This window comes from Chrysochloris asiatica, unplaced genomic scaffold (assembly GCF_000296735.1).
Source record: "Chrysochloris asiatica unplaced genomic scaffold, ChrAsi1.0 scaffold00124, whole genome shotgun sequence".
Lineage (NCBI taxonomy): Eukaryota > Metazoa > Chordata > Mammalia > Afrosoricida > Chrysochloridae > Chrysochloris > Chrysochloris asiatica.
This window is the reverse complement of record NW_006408642.1, coordinates 4461858-4477254: the sequence shown is the minus strand read 5'-3', so window position 1 is coordinate 4477254 and position 15397 is coordinate 4461858. Positions and strand designations below refer to the sequence as shown.

Below are 15397 nucleotides of genomic sequence, written 5' to 3'. Positions count from 1 at the left end.
AACAACACAGATGTTGTGGAGTTGTATAGTTGTTCTGCCTGGCTGTGGGGGCCGTAGAGAGTCCGCATACATACAACTCGACCACTCATTACTCACCAATGTTGGTCTATTTTCAGTCTAGATGTTAGCTTTTATTGATTTGTTTTACCTTGGGTCTCTTTTCACCCTCCTGTCGTTGTTTAGATCATTATTAACTCTTTGTAGCTCTGCTGATAGCTTCCAATGCCCCATCCCCACTGCACTCCAAGCTGACCCTTTGTGACTTATAATAGCTCCATACTCAAACACAAAATCTGTGTCAATTTCTTGCTCATAATTGGTGACTCCCATTGTATATAGGTGTGTGGCACTGTGAATTAATGCAATGGACTGCAAAGTCAGTTTGAACCAGAAGGTTGATAGTTCAGGCTTACCAGCCACTCCTTGGAAACCCTATACAAGGTCGCTATGGGTTGGAACTGACTCCACAACACTTAACAACAACAACATTTTTATAGAAGTCCTGGTGTGGTGCTGTAGAATCTGTACTGGGCTGCAAACCTTAAGGTCAGCAGTTCAAACATTCCAGCCACTCCTAGGAAACCCTACACAACAATGCTATGTTCACTGGTGCTTAACAACAACAACATTGTATATAGGACAAGGCCCAATTCCTTTGTAATCAGGGACCTGAGATACTGTCTCATTTCCATCTTCCCTTCCCCTCACACATGGTTAATATTGTAGCCATACCTAACCACTTACATTTCCCTGAAACTACTGGCTATTTATCACTATTATTTTGAAGGAAAATACTATTTTCTCTCCTAAGATATGTCCCATTGTCTGTGTATTCATTCTTCTAAATTATGTTCAGGTGTCGCATCCTATATAAATACTTTCTTCCCTTGTGTGAGAGCGCATTTCACACTGTTTTCCTTCATTTATCGACTGTCTCCTATGTGGAATTCTGAGTTTCTCGGGGAATAAAGCTGTTTTTTTCACCTCTAAGGGCCTGCCTCACAACTGTACTTTGCACCATTGGCTAAGCCTATCTAAGGTCACATGACTCATCTAGGTAACAAGGAGGTTTCCTTCATGTTGGAAGCTAAGGTTAGGTGTGATGTAGAGAAAGCACAAGCACAGCCTACAGCACAGGCCTCTTTCCCAGAATAAGTCATTTTTGTCTTTTATTTTACTATTCAGCAAGTTGGTCAAGGATGAAAGTTACCTTATCTGCCTTGGATACTTGCGAGACTTCTTTCACACCTTTAGTCGTCATAGAACTTGCTCAGGATGTCAAAGAAGAAACCAAAGAATGGCTGAAAAATAGAATAATTGCGAAAAAGAAAGATGGAGGTGAGTAAAATAAATACCACCCCAGACCTTGTCCTGTTCAGTGACTTAAATATATGTTTGGGAATGTGTTTTACAATTTTCTCATGGATGTATTTGATTTATTCATGCCCATTCCTTTGCTTATTGTTGCTTTTTTAGGGCTTGAAATGAGGATTTAAGTCAACGTTAGATTCTAAGGCCCCATTAGACTGTAAGTAACATGAGTGACTTTGTTCACAGTGCCAAACTTTGTGCCTAGCACAGCACTTGATTCATAGTTTTTGTTTGTGCTGTGGAGTCGTTTCCAACTCATAGTGACCCTGTACAGGGTTTCCTAGGCTGTAAATCTTTACAGGAGCAGAAAGCCTCATCTTTCTCCTGTGGAACAGCTGGTAGTTTCAAACTGCTGACCTTGAGGTTCGCAGCCTGATTTGTAACCACTATGCTACCAGAGTACCACAGTAGGTGCTTATAAATACTTGTTGAATGAGCACGTATCTATTGAGCATTCTTTAGGCAGTATTAAGGGAAGGATGGACTCCTGGTGTGGTACTGTAGGATCAACACTGAATTTCGAAGTACAAGGTTGGCAGTTGTAACCCACCAGTTGCTCCTCAGAAACCCGATAGAGGGTTGCTATGAGTCAGAACTTCACAACAACAAAGGGAAGGATAAATGCAATCTTTGTCTGCAGTGATGTTATCCTCAGTGCTGATTTTGTGCTGTTGTGTTCTCCCTTGACTCATGGTGACCCCATGCACAATGAAACAAAATGCTGCCTAGTTCTGCACTATCCCCATGACCAGTTGTAAATCAACCATTGTGACCCATAATGTTTATTAAAGTAGATTTCCAGGTCGTTCTTCCTACTCTGTCTTACTCTGGAAGCCCCTGAAACCTGTTAAGCATCATACCAACATGAAAGCCTCCACTGGCAGTCAGAGTCTGCACATGAGATGCACTGACTGGAAATCAAACCTGAGTCTCCCACCTGAAGGTGAGAATTCTACCCCTGCACCACCAGTGCCCTCTGTCAGGGTTGTTGTTATTGTAAGTGCCATTGAATCAGTTTTGACTCAAAGTGACCCTGAATAACATTTCTGAGGCGCATCTGCTGGGTTTGAACCACCAACCTTCTGGTTAGCAACCCATGGCTGCTATACCAGGAGTCCTTTGTCAAGGTGTTGATGTTAAGTACCGTTGAGTCAGTTCCGACTCATAGCAACCCTGTATAGGGTTTCTGAGGAGCAACTGGTGAGTTTAAAGCTCGAAGTGAGCTTGAGGTTGAGTGCTTATCTTAAGGCACCACACCAGCATGCTCCCATTAGCATATTTATAATTCTTGTCCGCTTTCTCTAAAGAGTAAATAGTAAAGAAATAAATGTACCTTTAAAAACTCACCTGTCAGTTTGTTGTACTGTGGTGGTTTGGGTGTTGCTGTGATGCTGGAAGCTATGCCACCAGTATTTTAAATACCTGCAGGGTCACCCATGGTGGACAGGTTTCAGTGGAGCTTCTAGACAAAGACAGACTAGGAAGAAGGTGAGGGAGACCTCTTCTGAATGGTTAGTCACTGAAAGCCTTATAAAGAGCAGCAAACTTTGTCTGATAAAGTGCTAGAAGATGAGTCCCCCAGGTTGTAAGGCACTCAAAATACAACTGGGGAAGAGCTGCCTCCTCAAGTAGAATTGACCTTTGTGACAAAGATAGAACAAAGTAAAGTGTTGTTGTTGTTGTTGTTGTTAGGTGCCATCGAGTTGGTACTGACTCATAGCGACCTTATGTACAGCAGAACGAAACACTGTCTGATCCTGGGCCAACCTCACTATTGTTGCCACGCTTGAGTCCATTGATGCTGCCACTTGGCCAGTCCATCTCATTGGGGGTCTTCCTCTTTTTCTCTGACCCTCCACCTTACCAAACATGTAATCCTTCTCCAGCGACTGGTCCCTCCTGACAATATGTCCGAAGTATGAGAGACGAAGTTTGGCCATCCTGGCCTCCAAGGTAAAGTGTAGGGTCAGTGAAAAGAGGAATACCCCCAACAAGATAGATTGACACCGTGGCAGCAACAGTGCACTCAAATATAACAGTTGTGAGAATGATGCAGGACTGGGCAGCATTCCATAGGGTTGATAAGAGCTGGAACTGACTTGAAGGCACCTAACAGCAAGAACAATATGCAGGTAGAAATTCTAAAAAATTAGGAAAAAAATCCTCTTTCTCCATAATCCTTTAAATAATAACTACACACATAATAGCAAATCATAACATCCTTGATTAATATTTTTATAAACTTACTTAAAAGCATTGTTATAACTAATTGAATGTAGACATTTACAGGGAAAATAATCACTGAAAAACTGCATTGTTTTTATTACTTAGTATTAATGTTCAAAGAATTTGTGATAATCTAATGCTTATTACATTTGTATATTTTCCCCCACTAGAATGTTTTATTTCAAATTCGTTTTCTCAAATATTAATAGTTATTTCTGTATTAAGAAATGGTGCCCTTTTGCTCCATATTTTTACTCACTGGAATTTTATACCTAGAGCTAATAAATGTTGGTTATTCTCTTAGTTATATGTCTGTTTGGAGTAACTGACAAGCCACTTACTACTGAATTTTCCAGTTTTTAATTTATAAAAATAGCTATAAAGCTCAACAATAAAGCAATGAACATTCTAATTAAAAAATGGGCAAAAGACCCGAGTAGACATTTCTCAAAAAAAGATATACAAATGGTCAGTAAACACATGAAAAGGTGTGCAATGTCATTAGTCATTAGGCAAATACAAATCAAAATTAAAATCAGTGGAATACCACGTCACCCCCACTGTTGTTAAATGTCATCAAGTCAGTGCCAACTCATAATAGCCCTGCATAGAGTTTCCAAGGAACGGCTGATAAATTTAAGACACTGACTTGGCAGTTAGCAGTCTAGTGCTTATCCTATAGTGCCATACTAGGACTCCTAGGGTAGCTATTATCAGGAAAATGGAAAATAACAAATTTTATTTAAAAAATTAACATGAAAGAAGTATAAGAATGTGGAAAAATTAGAATTCTCGTATGCTGTTGGTGGGAATGTTAATGGTGCAGCTGCTGTGAAAATCCGTTTGTCTTCTAAAAGTTAATATAGAACTACCATATGACCCAGCAATTCCACCCATTGGTATATGAGAGGGCTTCAAAAATTCATGGAAATAGTCCATTTTCCCAGAACTTTTGAATCTTCCTCATATGCCCAAAGAATTGAAAGTAATGATTTAAACAGGCATATGATCACTAATGTTCATTGCAGCATTGTTCCCAATAGCCAAAATGTAGAGACAACTCAATGTCTTATCAACAGAAAATGGGATAAACAAAACCATCGTCGTTAACTCAATTCTAACTCATAGCAATCCTGTAGGACAGGGTAGAACTGCCTCATAGGGTTCCAGTGTTGTAAATCTTTATGGAAGCCGACTCCCACATCTGTCTCCTGCAGAGTGGCTGGTGGGTTCTAACCCCACCTACCTTGTAATTAGCACTTAACCACTGTGCCACCAGGGCACATACACCAGTATATGATATGATGGAATTGTTACTCATCCATAACGAGAAATGAAATGCTGGTAAGTGTTGCGGCATGAATGGACGTTGAAAACATGTTGAGTAAAATAAACCAGATACAGAAGGACAATATCGTGGGATCCCACTTATATGAAATACCTAGACTAGGCACCTGCATTGAGATAAAAATTTATTAGTTGTTCCTAGGGGCATGGGAATGGGATTAATGGGGAGTTACTGCTTAAGGAGTACTGTGTTTCTTTTGGGAGTGAGTTCAGAAAAACTTTTGTGGAAATAGTGGGAATGGGTATACGGTATAGTGAATGTAATTTAATCTCTGTCTTCAAATTTTAACCTTGGAAATGACATATATTTTGTTGTGTATATTTTGCCACAACAAAATTTTAAAAAAGATTGAAGCAATAAAGAACTACCCTCCCTAACTTACTTTGATTAGCAGTTATTCAGAAGATTTAAATTGTTTTTATAATTTATTTTCTTTTTACCAAAATAGTAAGGTAGTATTTAAAAGATTTCCTTTTTTAAGCTTTTATGTTTTTGTCTTTCTAAACTTGTGCTTATCTTCCCTTTAAAGGTGCCCAGCTGTTGTTTAAACCCTTGTTAAACAAATGTGAGAAAGAAACATTAGAAAATCAGAACTTGTATCTTGTTGGTGCTTCCAATGTTAGATTGCTGTTAGGGGCAGAAGCTTTGGGCTTGGTAAAAGAATGTAATGATCACACCATGAGAGCCTTCACCTATGGAACCCGACACAACTTCAAAGGTTTTGATGGTAAGTCCTTCAGTTTGTTGTTTGGGTCCGAATCTGTTTCTCAAAAGCAATTTTTTGATGACTGTCTTAAATGTTTTAGACGATGCTAGCTTTAAGATTTCGGTCGTAACTGGTCAACATTGCCATTGTAGAGCTGAAGCAGCTTTAAGCAATAGGTAGATAAATAAGTGTGACTGTGTTCCAAAAAAACTGTATTTACAAATTTGGGCCATGAGTCTTAGTTTGCCACCTCAGAATTGTTGTTAAATGCCATTGAGTCGGTTCTGACTCATAGTGACCCTGTGTAGGGTTTCTGAGGAGTGGCTGGTGAGCTTGAACCACCAGTCTTGCGATTCATATCTACCTTGTATAGTCAGTCCAATGCATTAATGCAGTGTGTCACTGTGTTCCAAAAATATTTTATTACAAATCTGGTCCATGAGTCTTAGTTTGCCACCTCAGAATAGATAAATATAAATTAGAAGGAAACTTGTAACTTATTAATAATTACTGTATTATAATTCTTAGAATGATGACTATTTGTTGGATTTATGTAGTAAAATCTTCTAATTCTTAAAATGGGGAAAAAACATCCCATTCAATATTCTAGAGTCCCCATGTTCTGAATTATTAGCTCTTACTGACTATATATAGGAGCAGAGTGGCTCTGCAGGATAAGCACTGGACTGTGAACCACAAGGTTGGCAGTTCGAGTCCATCAGCAACTGCAAGGGAGAACAATGAGGCTTTTTGCTCCCACAGAGATTTATAGCCTTGGAAACCCTATACAGGGTTACTATGAGTTAGAACCAATTCCCCATTCCCCAGCACTTAACAACAGCAGCAATAAAAATAACAAATGAGTATACAGTGGGGTGAGTGGTTCTGTTCTGGCTCACATAGAAGTGTCTGGAAGAGAAGAGGTCCTGGAAAGAACTGTGACAGCCAAGGTGTCTGTGATATCAGGGTAAGAGCTTGATTTCAGAATCAAACTGCTTCCTTCCAGGACCTTCACAGTTATAAGAAATGATTAGACTTCTCCAGGCTCGTTTGCTGGATTTTCATACCTTAGTGAATAAATGATCAACATGAACTTTACCTCATGTAAGAGAATTTCCCTGTCAAAGAGTTACCATATTTTCTTACCAGACAGCCTTCTCCCTCGTTTATGGGAAGTATATTTGACTCCAGAAAGCAATGGCCTTGGTTTTAGAGTTTGAAGGAATTTTGCCGTATGTATAAGCTTCTCAAATTACCTTTCTCTGGTATACTGGAGTCCTGGTGTGGCGCTGTGGGTTAATGCACGAGACTGCAAAGCTGTTTGAACTCCAAGGTCAGCGGTTCAAGCTCACCAGCTGCTCCCCGGAAACCCTATACATGGTTGCTATGGCTTGGAATCGACTCAATGGCACTTCACAACAACAACAAAGTATACTGCAAAGTTGGTTTGAACTGCAAGGTCGGTGGTTCAAGCTCACCAGCTGCTCCTCAGAAGCCCTGACAGGGTCATCATGGGTTAGAACCAAATCGACAGCACTTAACAACAAAAAAAAACAACAACAATGAAGAATATTGTTAGAATTAAAGAGTTTATTACCTTTTGTTCAGTGGTACTTAATGGCATTAAGCAATTGCCTGCTGTTTGGATGTCTATACCGTATTATGTAATAACTATTACAGTAATGGGAGAATTACGTTATATGAATTTATAACTGAAATTTTTATTCTCAAAATATTTAAGGAGTTTTAAGTTGTATTTATCAATTTTATATTTTGTTTACTACTTATGTTAATTGTTTATTGTTAACATTATTACTTCCATAATCCCAGGCAATTTGAATATGATTGCTTAATTTTTTTCTTTGACATTATTACAGAGAAAAATAATTGGAATTTTGGGCTTTATTTTAGATAACAATGAGGATTTCCTCACAATGGCTGAATGTCAATTCATTATCAAGCATGAACTTGAAAATCTTAGAGCCAGAGATGAAAAAATGATCCCCGGTTACCCCCAGGCAAAGTTGTATCCAGGAAAATCATTATGTAAGTCATTATATCAATGAGTTTCATGAATATACATTCTGATACAATTACTTTATTCATCGGAACTCTGGTGGTGCTATGGTTAAACACTTGGCTGATAACTGAAAGGTTGACAATTTGAACCTACCCAGTGGGCTGCAAGAGAAAGATCTGGTGATGTGCTCCTGTAAAGCTTAAAGCCTCGAAACTCCCTGGAGCAGTTCTACTCTGTCAACTGGAGTCACTATGAATTGAAATAGATTTGATGGCACCTAGGAGCTCTGGTAGCGTAGTTGTTACTAATCGGGCTGTGAACCGCAAGGTCAGCAGTTCAAAATTACCAGCTGTTCCGCGGGAGAAAGATGAGATTTCTGCTCCCATAAAGATTTACAGCCTCGGAAACCCTGTACAGGGTCGCTATGAGTCGGAAGTGACTCCACGGCATCTAACAACAACAACAACAACAGTAGCATGAGGTCGCTGTGAGTCGGTAGTTACTCCACGGCATCTAACAACAACAACAACAACAGTAGCATGAGGTCGCTGTGAGTCGGTAGTTACTCCACGGCATCTAACAACAACAACAACAACAGTAGCATGAGGTCGCTATGAGTCGGTACCTACTCAGTGGCACCTAACAACAACAGTAGCAACAGTAAGGAACGTTGGTGGCACTGTAGGATAAGCCCTGGACTGCAAACTGCAAGGTTGCCAGTTGAAACCCGCTAGCTGTTCTGCAGGAGAAAGATGAGGCTGTTTGTTCCTGCAAACAGTTATAGTCTTGGTAGAACCCCAAGATTATGAGCCTTGGTCATTCTTCAGGTCTGAAACTGAACTCACTGCTGTGGTTCAGTTTGCAGCCAAGTAACACAGAGGTGTATGGGGAACCAACAGCACTAGTGAGGTATGCAAGCTATAGAATGGTCAACTATCCAAGATCTAAAGGACAGCAGTTATCCAAGGACAATTTTGATTTAAAGCATTGGGAATGTAGGAGGAGTGGGACGGCAGGGAGCAAGTAGGGTAAGTGAAGGTACATGGAGGGGATTGTAATCATTAAGCTGAAACGAAGTGTATGATTTGTTGAATGTAAAACTGATGTTCTGCTCTGTAAACCTCCCCTCAACTCACAATATTGATTTCTAGTCTTAGAAACTCAAAGGAGCAGTTTTTCTCTGTACTGTAGGGTCACTGTGGGTAAGAATCAGTTTGATGGTAGTGAGCTTGTGTTTTCGGTTCTAGCAACTACAACAGACATATTTTATAGTTAAGTGTCACTGAGTTGGTTCCAACTCAGAGCGACCCCTATATATGGTTTCCAAGTTTCACTGTATTGCACTTTTAAGGAGTCCTGGTGGTGCCGTAGATTAATCATTGAGCTGTTAAGTGCAAGGTTGACAGTTCAAATCCACCAACCACTCTGAGGGAGAGAGATGAGGCTGTCAGCTCCCATAAAGATTTGCAGTCTCAGAAACCCAAAGGAACAGTTGTCCTCTGTTCTGTACGGCTGGTATGAGGCAGAATCAGCTTAGTGGCAGTGGGCAGTGTAAGTGTATTCGCTATGGATTTCTGCTCTTATTTATGAAGGTTTCACATCATGCAGCATCCCAGAGTTTATATTGATACTTTGAATTTCAGTTAAAGTCATAGGATTTTACTTAATTTTTCTAGTTTTATATTATATCTATTCTTTACATTGAAAATCTTGATTGTTAATAACACTAACATAATTAATTTTCTTTTCCTTAAAAATAGATATAAAACAGCTTGAAAACCCATGCTATTTTTCATATTAATAATATCACTTATGAATGAAATTTGTAATTTCTTTATATTTCCTATTTTAAGTAGGATAAGCACTGAACTGCTAACCACAAGGTTGGCAGTTCAAACCCACCAGCTGCTGGAAACCCTATACAGGGTTGCTATGAGTTGGAACTGATTTGACAGCACACAACAACAACATATATGGTTAATGTCTTCTCTGTAATTTAACAGTTTGGTAGAATTTTCTGATGAAATCATCTCTTTGTTATTTGTGGATTAAGTCTTTGAACAGTTTTTCTAAATCATTTATAGAAATTGGTTTGTTTATACTTTTTATCTCTACATAAGTCAGTTTTTATACATTTTCTTGTTCTATAGGAAAGTATCCTTTTTGTCTAGATTTTCTAATGTATGTGAATTGAGTTAATTTGTCCATATTTCTCTCAGGGTTTTTTTACTTGCCCTTCTTTAGTGATTATTTTCTCCTTGTCATTTCTTAGGTGCTTGCTCCTGTTTTTCTTATCTGTATTACTAGTGATTTATCACTTTTGTTGACGTTTCCTCCTTAATGCCAGCTGTTTAATTTCCTTGTTAGTTCTTCTGTTTTCTAACTCATAAATTCCTGCTTCCATGTTTATGAATCCCATTATTGACCTTCTTTCTACTTACTTTGCTTTATTTCTTCTTTTTTTTTTAAACTGATGTTTAGTTCACTTTGTGGTTATTCTTTCATTTTTATTGTTTAATGCTTATTTTTGACTCTTTGTTTTCCTCTTTAGCTGTACTTCCATAGATCTGATATATAAAAATTCTGTACTTTTGTTTTTTGTATTTCTCTTTCAATCTAAGAGTCGTTCTATGGCCAGTTAAAAAGTTTCCAGGTAGGAAGGCATTTTATTTTTATTTTTTTATTTAAGAAAATTATTAATTTCTAGCATTGTGGCATCATTTCAGAAAATGGTCTTTGTGTTTTGAAATATTATTGAGCATTTATTTGTGGCTCTGTGGGTTTCCTAGGTCTGGAGCTGAGCCCACTTGAATCCAGGTACCAAAGTGACACACCAAAGCAGCATGGCCAGCCCCCACCTTACACTGCCGTGGCTCTGAGTTTCTGGAGAGCAGGGTTTACATGGGGGGTGGGTGGATAACAGTGGTAGCTGGCCATACCTCTGTTTGCAGGAGTGGGTAGGGAATAAGGTGCAATACGATTGTGTGAATCTGCTCTGCCAGGCCTGCTTCTGTTGCCAGAGCTGTTCACAGTATGGTCGAGCTGCATCTGTCCAGACATTCACCAGTCAGTTTCCCTCTTACCATTCCTGCTTAGCTTCTCCTCCCAATAAGCACTCTATCCACTCCTTTTTCTTCCTTCTGATGCTCGAGGTGCCAGAATGTTCACCTGTGTCTATTTTATTTGATCTCTTACATCTTTGCTGAATGGGGTTCGTGTAGTGTGTTTGCCTATTATGCCATGCTGCCAGAAGTCCTGAAGCTTACTCTTGAATGTAGAGAAGCTAAAACAATGGGAAGAAATGAGGAAGTAAAAGCTGAAGAGAACATTTCAAAAGGCAGTTTGAGTAGACAAAGTAAAGTACAATAATGAAATGTGCAAAGACCTGGAGTCAGAAACTCAAAAGGAAGGAACCAAAAGGAGCATGCTCAAGCTGCAAGAACTGAAGAACAAATTCATGCCTTGACTTGTGATATTTTTCTGGTGTGGTGCTGTAGAATAAGCACTGGACTGCTAAACTAAAGGTTGGTGGTTCAAAGTTACCAGCTGCTCCTATACAGGAAACCCTATACAGTATTGTGTCAGAACTGAGTTGACAGCACTTACCAACAACAACAACGGGCAAAATATTGAATGATGCAGGAAGCATCAGAAGAAGATGGAAGGACTATACAGAGTCACTGTACCAAAAGGAAATGGTCGATGTTAAAGCATTTCAAGTGGTAGCGTGTGTTCGAGAACCAGTGATACCGTAGGAAGAAATACAAGCTGCACTGAAGGTGAAAAACAAAACTTCTGGAATTGGCAGAACACAAAGAGAAATCTTTCAACAAACTTATACAGCACAGGAGGTGCTCACTCATCTATGTTAAAAAAAAAAAAAATCAGAGATCTCATTGTTGACGTCAGATGGATCTTGGTTGAAAGCAGAAAATACCAGAAAGATTTTGACCTGTGGTTTATTGACTATGCAAAAGCACTCAGATGTGTAGCTTATAACAATTTCTGGATAACACTACAAAGAATGGGCATTCCAGAACACTTCTTTGTGCTCATGAGAAATTTGTGCATAGACCTACAGGCAGTCATTGGAACAGAACAAGGAATACTAAGTGGTTTAAAATCAAGAAAGGTGTATGCCGGGGTTGTATGCTTTTCACTGCATTTATTCAGTCTGAATTCTGAACAAATAATCTCAGAAACTAGATTTTTTGAAGAAAAACATGACATCAGGATTGGAGGAAGACTCATTAATAACATACAATATGCAGATGACACACCCCTGCTTGCCGGAAGTGAAGAGGACTTAAAATATTTACTGATGAATAGCAAAGATTACATCCTTCAATATGGACAGCACCTCAGTGTGTGAAAAATGAAAATCCTTACAACTGAACCAAAAAGTACCATTGTGATAAACAGATAAAAGATTGAAGTTGTCAAAGACTTCATTTTGCTTGGTTCTATGATTAATGTTGAGTTCAATGGTTCAAGCTCACCACCTACTTCTCAGAAACCCTATGGGTTTCTATGTCACTATGGGTTGGAACTGACTCAATGACACTTAACAATAATAACAGTGATCAGTGTTGATGGAGGCAGAGTCAAGAAATTGCACGATGTTATTGCATTGGGCAAATCTGCTGAGAAAGACTTCTTTAAAGGGTTATAGAGCAAAGATGTCACATTGACAACTAAGGATGCGTGACCCAAGCCATGGTATTTTCAATTGCTGCATATGCATATGAAAGTTGGACAGTGGATAAGGAAATCTGTAGAAGAATTTATCTGTTTGAATTATAGTTTTGGAAGAGAATGTTGAAAGTACCATGGACTGCTAGAAGAACAAACAAATCTATTTTGGAAGAAGTACAAGCAGAATGCTTCTTAGAAGCAAGGATGATGAGGTTTCATCTCTTGTACTTTGAGCATGTTGTCAGAAGGGACCAGTCTCACAAGCAGGTCATGGAATTTTTTTCTTGAACTTTTTGAATCTCCCCGGTATATGTGCTGTGTTTTGTCACCTGTATTTATTATATTAAGCAGTGATGGAAACAGTACAGGTAATATCCTTGAGAAACCATTTTTACTTTATAAAGTAAATGTGGTCTGTTCATACCCTATTATGTAAAGAAGTCGGAAGCAGCAGTGTGCCATGGGTTTTCTGTAAAGATGAAGAAGCAATTCAACAGTAAATCATGCCTTTATCAGCTGACAAAGGAATTTCCTGCAGGATCCCCCCAGCTGGTGTGCAGTTCAATTTTGATTTTGATCAAATGTACCCAGTGGCCCTGGTCATGCTCCAAGAAGATGAGCTGCTAAGTAGGATAAGATTTGCCCTGATTCCGAAACTGAACCAGGAAGGAAGAAGCGTTTTGGAGGAACTGCTTTTACTGTGTCTCCTTGATCCAGCAGTGGGCCTAGCTGAGTGCCCTGGCCTCCCAGCAGCAAGCTGCAGGAGAGAGACAACAGCTGAGATAGCAATCTGCCACTGACAGAGGCAGCGTGGCTCCAAACGCCACGTGTCATAATCACATCTCCGCTTAAAACTCATGAGGATGAGGAAGAGATTTCCACTAGCCCCGATGTGTCTGAGTTTGTCAGCGATGCTTTCGATGACTATAACCTCAGTCAGGAGGATCTGAGGAAAGAAATGGAGCAGCTCGTGCTTGACAAAAGCCAGAGGAGACAATGTTCCAGAAGATGACTCAACAGACTGGGAAGATGAGTTGTAACAGGTACCTCAAGAAGGTGAAGTGGTCGCAGAGTCCGAGAAAAGAAATGAAAATTGGGATAAGGAAATAGAAAAATTGCTTCAAGAGGAAAATTAGCTACTTCCTAAAATAAATGGATAATCCTGAGCCTTCTGCAAAGTACCATTAAATTCATGGGGTCCAGATTCACCAAATCAAAAGACAGAGAATATAAATTGGTGGAAATGGAGAATTGCTTCAGCCAGCATGGTTTTGATTTTTATTCTCAGATTGAAACTTAAAATTTGCCTCTTGCTACTTAACACACACAAAAAGTATCTAGAACAGTTTTCCTAATAATCACAAAGGGCTGTTTTATGTAATTCTTCAGTAGAAATCTAGTTAGACTACTCCTTGTAGTCAGCATGGTTATCTTTGTTGCAGAAACAAGTAAAATCCTAGAGTTCTGTTTTCTGTGAATTCAAAAACTATAACTTAATTTATTCTTCTGTTATAACTTTGTAGACATTTGTCCTCATTGTGTTTTTTTGTTTTGTTTATGTTAAACTACATATTATTTAATGAATGAATTGATCACTATGAAAAGGACCAAATTATACAAAAGAACTTAAGAGGAAGTATTTTCAAAATTATCTTGATAGATAGAAGGGAGTTTTAAAAAGTATAGAAAGATGAAATTCAAAGATAATAGAATTTTCCAATAAACCTTTTGAAGCCCTCTCATATTTCCTACATTTCAGTCAGGGAGCCAAAAGATAAAATGTTTATGTCATGTTAATTTTAATGGTATAAATACCACAATTTGACATTAAGAAATACTGTGCAATTATGTTTTTCTTTGGGGCTGTTTTTTTGTTTTTTTTTTTTACTATAACTCATTTAATAATGTTTACCTAAATTTCATGTCAGAAGTTTTGTAGAAAGCCCTTTCATCCTTTTAATACAAAGGACCTTCAGAATCCTGTTCACTTCAAAGCCTCTTGCTTAAATCATCATCATGTATTAAATAAATATTTATCTTTGTTTATCTTCATTAAACTGTTAGTCTTTTTTTTTAAAGCAGCACTGATAATTACTGGTGACGTGGACACAAAGAGGAAGAATCAGTAGTAGTTGCAGAGTGTCACGTTGATAATAGGCATGATGCTGGAGATTGCAGGATAGAATTTTGCAAGACCAATGACTCATTCATTGCAGATACTCTCTTTCAACAACATAAAAGACAGTTTTACACATGAACCTCACCAGATAGAATACACAGGAATCCAAGTGACTACATATGTGAGAAGTGCCAATGGAGAAGCTCATTATCATCAACCAAACCAAGGTTAGGGGCAGACTGTGGGAAAAGAGCATCAGTTGCTCATATTGCAAGTTTAGGCTGAAGCTGAAGGAAAAGTATGTGGTCTTGAATATATCCCACCTAAATTTAATGACTATCTCAAAAATAGATTTGATGCATTAGACTCTAAGGACAGAGATCAGAGAGTTGTGAGATGACATCAAGAACATCATACAGGAAGAAAGCAAAAGGTCATTAAAAAGACGTTTAAGAAAGAAAAGACAAAAATGGATTCAGAAGAGACTCTGAACTTGCTCTGGAGCATAAATTTTATGGTTACAATATTGACTGATGCAGAAAGCATCAAAGAAGATGGAAGGAATACACTGTGCCAAAAAGAAATAGTCATTGTTCAGCCATTTCAAGATTTCAGCCATTAAGAACCGATGATACTGGAAGAAGAAGTCCAAATTGTGCTGAAGGAAGGCATTAGTAAAAAACCAGGCTCCAAGAATTGATGGGATTCAAATTGAAATGTTTCAACAAACTGATTCAGCGTTGAAGGTGCTCACTCATCTATGCCAAGAAATTTGGAAGACAGCTACCTGGCCAGTGGATTGGAAGAGATCCATATTTATGCTCATTTCAAAAAGAGGTAGCCCAACAGAATGTGGAAATAAACATTAATGTCACATGCAAGTAGAATGTTGTTGAAGATAATTTAAAAATG

At 38.6% G+C, this 15397-nt stretch overlaps 1 protein-coding gene and 1 pseudogene across 1 annotated transcript in view; both read left to right on the top strand.

Moving 5' to 3' along the window:
• The first annotated feature begins 1195 nt into the window (after positions 1-1195).
• The window catches only part of ANO10 (anoctamin 10), a 272952-nt gene continuing 258750 nt past the window's right edge, over positions 1196-15397 (top strand). Inside the window, exons 1-3 of the mRNA XM_006868831.1 lie at positions 1196-1338; positions 5475-5672; positions 7563-7697. Of these exons, the coding sequence (XP_006868893.1) occupies positions 1200-1338; positions 5475-5672; positions 7563-7697 (472 nt within the window). The 5' untranslated portion in view covers positions 1196-1199. The remainder of the gene's footprint in view (positions 1339-5474; positions 5673-7562; positions 7698-15397) is intronic.
• LOC102834073 lies at positions 11367-13502 on the top strand (annotated as a pseudogene).